This window comes from Physeter macrocephalus, chromosome 8 (assembly GCF_002837175.3).
Source record: "Physeter macrocephalus isolate SW-GA chromosome 8, ASM283717v5, whole genome shotgun sequence".
In the NCBI taxonomy this organism is placed as follows: Eukaryota; Metazoa; Chordata; class Mammalia; order Artiodactyla; family Physeteridae; genus Physeter; species Physeter macrocephalus.
The window spans coordinates 134,948,442-134,958,130 of NC_041221.1; the positions used below are offsets into that span (position 1 = coordinate 134,948,442).

General features: G+C 40.0%; 1 protein-coding gene across 2 annotated transcripts in view; it reads right to left on the minus strand.

The window, feature by feature from the left end:
* The window catches only part of CTNNA1 (catenin alpha 1), a 197,764-nt gene that overhangs the window by 116,955 nt on the left and 71,120 nt on the right, over positions 1–9,689 (minus strand). For both annotated transcript variants that reach the window (XM_007108937.4, XM_028493272.2), the window contains 2 exons: positions 2,974–3,140; positions 2,315–2,434 (listed from right to left, as the gene is read on the minus strand). In XM_007108937.4, coding sequence (XP_007108999.1) covers positions 2,315–2,434; positions 2,974–3,140 — 287 coding nt within the window. The remainder of the gene's footprint in view (positions 1–2,314; positions 2,435–2,973; positions 3,141–9,689) is intronic.

Here is a 9,689-nt window from a genome sequence, read left to right on the forward strand (position 1 = left end):
AAGTAAGTCAGAAAGAGACAAAACAAATACCGTATATTAACGCATATATGTGGAACCTAGAAAAATGGTACAGATGAACCAGTTTGCAGGGCAGAAATAGAGACACAGATGTAGAGAACAAACATATGGACACCAAGGGGGTGAAGTGGCAGGGGGTGGGGGGGGTGATGAATTGGGAGACTGGGATTGACATATATACACTAATATGTATAAAATGGATACCTAATAAGAACCTGTAGAATTCAAAAATTCAAAAAGAAAAAACTACTTGTGATTTATGTGATGGAAACATAAGCCAACACAAGGCCAAATGATAAAAGCACACTGAGCCTACACTAACTAAATTACTCAGGCAATACAACAAATCTAGCTATATTATCATGTGTAATATTAAGTACTGGAAATGTAAAACCAGGATCTCATATGTACAGATTCAGTCTGATCACACCTTACAGCTTAAAATATGAGCAATAACTACTATTCACCAACTGCCCACTGCTGAGGGCCTACTGAGTGTCTGGCACTATATTAAATACTTCACACACTTTCTTTAATTTAATTCTCTCAATCCTGTGGGGTAGAATTTTATACTAATGTAAATGTAACTAAATGAAAGCTGAAGTCTCCAAAGCTGAGGCTGTCATATATTGGACATTTACAGTATTGACCCCATGTTCCTCATGCCTGTCAGAGTTCTTGCTGAATGTTCCTATTCTCAGGAAGGCTACCCCTGTCACAGACAAGAAGGCAGATCTTCATTACTCTGAGTCAGACAGAGTTAACTGCTGTCCTCTTACCAATGATTAGTAAGGAATGGGTATGTTATACAATCCATATTTAGGGCAAATCTGTTAGAGGCTTCTAGATCATTTGCTTATAACGAGAGACATATGGAAGAAACAGTCCTTTTCTTTCTCACTGGACATATTGATGCATGCAAATGTCATACCTAGAGCTTCTACAGCCATCCAGTGCCAGGCACACTGAAGATGGCAATGCTGGAAAATGTCAAGAAACTGAATCCTTGATGATACTGCAAAGCCTTTAAATTTAACAACCCTGAAGTCACTTAACCTAACTTGGGGCTTCTAATTAGCGAGAATATAAACCCCTCAATGTTCAAGCAGTTTTGGAGCTGGGTTTTCTGTAAACTGCAGCATAAAATATTTTAACCAAACTGGAAATACATATACCTAAATGTTAATAGTAATGGTGGGTTAATAATTTAATGCACATGTATGATTTTCAACTACAAAAAAATAAAGTGGCAATAACTTTTTTCAAATTCAATTACATTGGCTAACAATAATAAGAATTCATGACTTTCCTGGTGGCGCAGTGGTTAAGAATCTGCCTGACAATGCAGGGGACACGGGTTCGAGCCCTGGTCCAGGAAGATCCCACGTGCTGCGGAGCAACTAAGCCCGTGAGCCACAACTACTGAGCCTGCGTGGCACAACTACTGAAGCCCGTGCACCTAGAGCCCGTGCTCTGCAACAAAAGAAGCCCGAGCACCGCAACGAAGAGTAGCCCCTGCTCGCCGCAACTAGAGAAAGCCCGCGCACAGCAACGAAGACCCAACGCAGCCAAAAATTAATTAATTAATTAATTTTTAAAATAAAGAATTCATCGTCTCAGCCCTCTTTAAAAATAAGAATAGCACAAGCTTGACCAGGACTATGGAAATTATAAGAGCTGGATGGTGACACATGCATCCCCCCTAAGGAACACACATCTAACACACAGCATCCAGGAAGGGCACAGGGAAGACTTCAAGCACCCCAACAGCAAAATGCCAAAGGGCTAGCAAAGGCTGGAAAAATAAGAACACTGATCCACATACCACACAACACAAATTCCTAACACTATGAAAACTACTAATAATGAATGGTTAAGTAACACTTTAAAAGTTACAAAATATGGAGGGTGAGGTACTTTCTGGTATAGAAGTAATTCCAATATGTTTTGACTGGTTTAAGGTTTTTAAAAGTTTGAATTAAACTCCACCATCAACTCAAGTTCATCCTTGAACACACAGAACAAAAGCCTATCACTTCCCCAGACACTATCACAAACTGCTAAGCTACCTAAAGTAAAATTTTCACAGGAATCAAAATAGGAGCAAAACATGAATACAACTTAATACTAACTTTATTAACAATACTGAAAGGACACATCATAAACTAAATATTTTAATGGAACTGTATTAGCAGAGGGACCTATCAGTACCTTTTGAAAACTTAGGTAAAATCGATTTTTCCCACTAGGTAATAATATAAACAACTTATATGTATCCTCAAATCATGGTTGTTACCTGTTGTCTTTTGGCTGCCATAATGTTCAGCTTATCCACTTCGGGTTTCAGGGCCTTATATTGTATTCCCAAGTCCTGTTCAGTGCCAGCATTCCTCAGTTTCAAGATACCATCTTCTACCTATAAAACACACCCCCCCAAAAGAAAAATTCTCAACAATACAAGTCTGTACATAAAGAAGATCTAGAATTTTTTATTCCTTTCGACAGCTACTCACATAGCAATCCAAACTTCCTCTTCAATTTACATGGCCCTCAAACATTTGAGCAGCTACTACATGGGAGTTTTATGGGAGGTAGGGAAGGACAGCATTATTGTGACTTCCATCTAAAAGGATACAATTTAACATATCTTGATTTCTCAACTCTGGAACTCTACTGGTACAAGGAAATGTTTAATCACTACCACAAAAAGGGAAGGAGTCAAAACAAAACCTTTTCTGCAAATTCTTTATTAGAACAAAGACAACACAGGTTCACAGCAGAGCCAGTATGATGTTTACTTGGAACAGAGGAGTGAGTGGAAATTAAAAACATTCCTGGTCCATTTAGGTAAACCAAGTTCAAAACCAAACCAAACTCTAAGAAATGTTGAACTAAGTATGGCCAGCAGCAGCCTCGCTGTGACAGAACAAATTACAGACATAGGCCTATACTTACAACTTTCAGCTGAACAAGTAATTTGTAGACATCTGCCATGTCAGCCAAAATAAGCAACCGGGTAACAGCAGAGAGCAAAGCTCGAGCTGCCCGAACCATGTTGCCACGCTTCACAGAGGAGCAGGGATCATCTGCAAACTCTCCAGCAGCACTCTTCATCAAATCACCTGTTTTACAGAATAGAAAAACAAACTCAGCAGAATGAACCAAATAACTGGTCTACATTTTTAAAAAATAAAAATAATTCAAACTTTGTATATTTCATGTGCAGAATTTAGTTTAACGATTTTTATTTTTGTTGTTTCTTTGTTTTGTTTTCTAGCTGTCCCTAAGAAAAGCACCTTCATACATTCCTGGTAAAAGCACAATATCTAGAGAGTGATTTAGCACTATGTATCAAGAGCCTTAAAAATACTTCTTTCAACTGATCTAATAATACTCCTTTCCAAGAAGGACCATTATATGTATCCTAATGGAAAAAAAAAATTCAAGATTTGAATGGGAGAATAAAATGGATCTAATGCAATCTACCCTCACATCCACAGAATGATACAGAAACACAGCAACCATTATGTAGGACCATCATACTTCACTAAGCATCACAACTACCTAATGCATACAGCTCAAACAGAAACTCACTGGTATGTTCAGTCACTGACTCATTCATTTTCCTCATAGCAAAACACCTCCAACAGCTTAAATGCTCAACCAAGCATCTAGTTAAGTAAATTATGGTAAAGCCTACAACTGACTATTATGCAAATATTAACACATATATGGAAAAAAATGTTAAGGCTTGTGATGAAACCTTAAGCAGAAAAAAAAAGATGAAATGATAAATGTATGTAATCTGTGTTTAAAAAAATACAGAAAAGACTGGAGTCAAAAGACAAATAGGGACTTCCCTGGTGGTCCAAGGGTAAAGAATCTGCCTTCCAATGCAGGGGACGTGGGTTTGATCCCTGGTCGGGGAACTGAGATCCCACATGCCGTGGGGCAACTGAGCCCGTGCGCCACAACTACTGAGCTCAAGCACCTCAACAAGAGTGCCCAAGTGCCACAAACCACAGAGTCCAAGTACTCTGGAGCCCGCACGCCACAACTAGAGAGAGAAAACCCACACACCACAACTTGAGAGAAGCCCATGGGCCACAACGAAAGATCCGCATGCCTCAACGAAGATCCCGCGTGCAGCAACTAAGACCCGATGCAGCCAAAAAAATAAAATAAATAATTTTTTTTTAAAAAAAGACAAATAATAGTTATACTAGGTTACAATCTGACTCTTTACATTATTCTGTACTTATGAAAACATTTTCTATAACAGGTATTATATCCATAATGTTTAAAATTAGGCTAAAAACATACATTTTACTACAGTTATTAGGAATATCCAACTTATACAATCCTGGCTTCAACAAAGCTAAGAAGTTACTGATAACATTTCCTAGAAACTTGTAAAATAACTTATACATTTTTGTTATGTGTTTCTAATAATAATCATTTAAGGTGCCTATCGTTTCTCTTTTCTTATAGCTGAAAGCAACTGTAGGGCCAGGGCTGTGTCTGTTCCACCAGTTATACTGACAGTGCCTCTATGGTGACTATCTTTGGATTCCTGGAAAATTACTCCCTCCCTTGGCTGAACATGTCCACTTCAGATTAAAGCCTAAAGGCTATTCACTCTCTCATCTCTTCCACAAATGTAAAAAAAAGTGCACTATCAAGAAGCCTAGCTACTTCTTTTTTTTTTTTTTAATTTATTTATTTTGGGCTACGTTGGATCCTCGTTGCTGTGTGCAGGCTTTCTTTAGTTGTGGCAAGTGGGGGGCTACTCTTCGTTGTGGTGCGCGGGCTTCTCACTGCAGTGGCTTCTCTTGTTGCGGAGCACTGGCTCTAGGTACACAGGCTTCAATAGCTGTGGCTTGCGGGCTCTAGAGTGCAGGCTCAGTAGTTGTGGTGCACAGGCTTAGTTGCTAGACGGCATGTGGGATCTTCCCGGACCAGGGATCGAACCCGTGTCCCCTGCATTGGCAGGCGGATTCTTAACCACTGTGCCACCAGGGAAGTCCTAGAAGCCTAGCTACTTCCGAAGAGACCTACCAAATTTCTCCTAGCTATCAAATTTAGTTGCAGAATGTGAGATTAGGGGGAAAAAGTTAAATTCACCCTCCGATTCATATATTAATTAGGCTAAGAAGCACAATATAGTATTAAGAGCAAAGACAAGCTCTGTGTATTTGTCAGGTCAGAAATAACTCACAATGAAGAATTTCATAGTTAAAAGTTTTCCTGGATCTAAGATACAGAGATATGACAATTATGTGGATACGTAACAAAAATGTTATTTTATGGTACTTAAAAAGACAGAGCTCAACCATTCATTTATTTATTCAACAAATATTTGAGCACCCACTATATATTAAAGGCCAGCGATATAGTGCTCAAGAAACAGCCCATGTCCTCATGGAGCTCTATGGAGGGGGGAAGACAGACAAGCGAACAATTAAAAGCTGATTAAGACAAGGCGCCTGTACTCAAAAGGGCCCACAAATTAGGGAATATTACAATGCAGTCAAAATTACAATAGCACTGTGGACAAGGTGCTATGGGAATATATCAGGAAAAGTTATTTACTCATGTAAGAAGTTGCCTCTAAAGCCTTGCAGAAAAAGATATTTGCCTAATATTAATTTTAAGCAAGGGATATTAAATAAGAAATATTGGCCTTATACAATAAAAAGAATTCCACCTATTTATTGAGAGCATATTACACACTAAAACAAACAAATAAATCCAGTGCCAGGGATATGAAGCTGAGCAAGACTTACCTCTGCTTTCAAATGGTTTATAAACCAGAAAGGAAAGTAATCATACAGAAATTATGTGGCATTTTTAACATATGAGCTTTAAGAAAGGCACAAAGTAGCATAGGGTCAAAAAAGGAAGCACTAACGACCAGTTTGGGGTATAAGTGAAATGCCAACAACAGTTTTATTGAAGACATGGTGCTCTGAAATGGACTCTACCCTCAAAGGATAGGAAGAACTTGGGGCAGTAGAGTTAAGGGAACTGGCACCTCAAGCAAAAGGAACAGCAACATAGTAATATCTAACATTTATTAAATGCCCATCCATGGCACTACGCATATTTTATTTAATCCTATGAACCACATAGAAAGTAAGTGGTATTAGCCTTTCTTTACAAAAGAGATAACTAAAGCTTAGACAAGTTAACTAACTTAATAGTAACTAACTTAACTTGATTAAGTTAGTTACTATTTCTCCTAATAGTAAATGAGAGAGACAGGATTTGTAATGCTTAATGCCTATGTTCTCAGAACCACTTAACAAGCTGGGTATACAACAAAAACGCGTGTTTGAGGGCTGAGTTCTCTAGTCTAACTTGGAAGTAAAGAATGTGTATAGAAGCATCAGATGATGGGGGAGTGGATATGATGATGGGTAGATAGGCCATGGATAGAGTACAAAGAAGAATCCCTGAGCCAAAGAGGGAAATCAGGGTCAACCTAACAAAAGCATGTATAATAAACCTGGCCAATAATATGGGTCAGAAAGCCACAGTAAGAGCCCAGGAAAGAACAGTAGTAAATTATAAATGCAGGGGTCAAATGATATGATAAACTTTGATTATTAAGAGGGAGGGAGGGGGGCTTCCCTGGTGGCACAGTGGTTAAGAATCTGCCTGCCAATGCAGGGGACAAGGGTTCGAGCCCTGGTCCAGGAAGATCCCACATGCCACGGAGCAACTAAGCCCGTGCGCCACAACTACTGAGCCTGTGCTCTAGAGCCCATGAGCCACAACTACTGAAGCCCATGTGCCACAACTACTGAAGCCCGCACACCTAGAGCCTGTGCTCTGCAACAAGAGAAGCCACCACAATGAGAAGCCTGCCCTCCGCAACAAGGAGTAGCCCCCGCTCACTGCAACTAGAGAAAGCCCACGTGCAGCAGCGAAGACCCAATGCAGCCAAAAATTAAATAAATGAATAAATAAATTTTTAAAAACATAGAGGGAGGGAGGGAATTCCCTGGCAGTCCAGTGGGCAGTCCAGTTAAGGACTCCATGCTTTCACTGCCAAGGGCCCGGGTTCAATCCCTGGTTGGGGAACTAAGATCCCGCAAGCTGGGTGGCACAGCTAAAAAAATTTTAAAAATAAAAAATAAGGGAAAAGAAAGCATGGTGGAAGATTACTTACAGGATTCAAGGTACAGCTGTCCTGAGATGGAGAGGAGGGCCAGGGCATACTATATGCGTGCACATGAACTGGGGAAGATTTAAAAAAAAAAAAAAAAAAAAAAAAAGCTGGAGCCCTTGAGACTGTGGCTTTAGGAGTAAGGGAAAGAAGACTCTGTGACAAGAGAAACAAAGAGACCCAAGATGACAAACTGTCTAAAACAAGAAGATAAGCATTTGCAAAGGAAAGTGGTCAACAAAATCAAATATATACATATAAATCACTGGAATAGAATTGAGAATCCAGAAATACAGTAAATTAATTTTCAACAAGGCTGCCAAGACCATTCAATAGGGGGAAAAACAGTGTTTTTAACAAATAGTGCTGGGACAACTGAATATCCACACAAAAAAACAATGAAGTTGGACCCCTACCTCATGCCATATACTTTCAAAATATATCAAAACCAAATGCAAGAGCTACAATTATAAAACACTTAGAAGAAAACACTGATAAAGTCTTCAAGAACTCTGATTAGGCAATGGTTTCTTAGCTATGACACCTAAAGTGTCATATATAAAGAAAAAAAGATAAAAACTGGACGTCATCAAAATTTTAAATTTTTGTGCTTCTAAGGACACTATCAAGAAAATGAAAAGACCCACAAAATGGGAGAAAATTTTTGAAAACCATATATCTGATAAGGATAGACTATCTACATTATATAAAGAAGTCTTAAAATCAACAATAAAAAGAAAAATAATCCAATTTAAAATAGGCAAAGGAATTATACCACACCTCTCCAAAGAAGATATATAAATGGCTGATAAGCACATGAAAAGATACTCAACCTCATTTGCTGTAAGGGCAATGCATATCAAAATCACTAAATATAATCATTCAAGAATGAAGGCAAGGAGATTGGTTCAAGATGGAGGAATAGAAGGACGTGCTCTCACTCCCTCTTGTGAGAACACCAGAATCACAACTAACTGCTGAACAATCATTCACAGGAAGACACTGGAACTCACCAAAAAAGATACCCCACATTCAAAGACAAATGAGAAACCACAATGAGACGGTAAGAGGGGTGCAATCACAATAAAATAAAATCCCATAACTGCTGGGTGGGTGACTCACATACTGGAGAACATTTATATCACAGAAGTCCACCCACTGGAGTGAAGGTTCTGAGCCCCATGTCAGGCTTCCAAACCAGGGGGTCCGGCCACGGGAGGAGGAATTCCTAGAGAATCAGACTTTGAAGGCTAGCGGGATTTGATTGCAGGACTTCGACAGGACTGCAGAAAACAGAGACTCCACTCTTGGAGGGCACACACAAAGTAGTGTGCACATCAGGACGCAGGGGAAGGAATGGTAACCCCAGGGGAGTCTGAACCAGACCTACCTGCTACTGTGGGACGGTCTCCTGCAGAGGTTGGGGGTGGCTCCATCTCACCATGAGGACAAGAACACTGGCAGCAGAAGTTCAGGGGAGTACTCCTTGGCAGATCCCTCCGAGAGTCTGCCATTAGCCCCACCAAAGAGCCCAGGTAGGCTCCAGTGTTGGGTTGCCTCAGGCCAAACAACCAACAGGAAGGGAACCCAGCCCCACCCATCAGCAGTCAAGTGGATTAAAGTTTTATTGAGCTCTGCCCACCAGAGCAACACCCAGCTCTACCCACCACCAGTCCCTCCCATCAGGAAACTTGCACACCTCTTAGATAGCCGCATCCACCAGAGGGCAGACAGCAGAAGCAAGAAGAACTACAATCCTGCAGACTGTGGAACAAACACCACATTCACAGAAAGATAGACAAGATGAAAAGGCAGAGGGCTATGTACCAGATGAAGGAACAAGATAAAACCCCCAAAAAAACAACTAAATGAAGTGGAGATAGGCAACCTTCCAGAAAAAGAATTCAGAATAACGATAGTGAAGATGATCCAGGACCTTGGAAAAAGAACAGAGGCAAAGATCGAGACAGAGATGAACAATATAATAATTGAAATGAAAACTACACTAGAAGGAATCAATAGCAGAATAACTGAGGCAGAAGTACGGATAAGTGACCTGGAAGACAGAATGGTGGAATTCACTGCTGCGGAACAGAAGAAAGAAAGAATGAAAAGAAATGAAGACAGCCTAAGAGACATCTGGGACAACATTAAACGCAACAACATTCGCATTATAGGGGTCCCAGAAGGAGAAGAGAGAGAGAAAGGACCTGAGAAAATATTTGAAGAGATTATAGTCGAAAACTTCCCTAACACGGGAAACGAAATAGCCATCCAAGTCCAGGAACCACAGGGAGTCCCATACAGGATAAACCCAAGGAGAAACACGCCGAGACACATAGTAATCAAATTGGCAAAAATTAAAGACAAAGAAAAATTATTGAAAGCAGCAAGGGAAAAAGGACAAATAACATATAAGGGAACCCCCATAAGGTTAACAGCTGATTTCTCAGCAGAAACTCTACAAGCCAGAAGGGAGTGGCATGATATACTTAAAGTG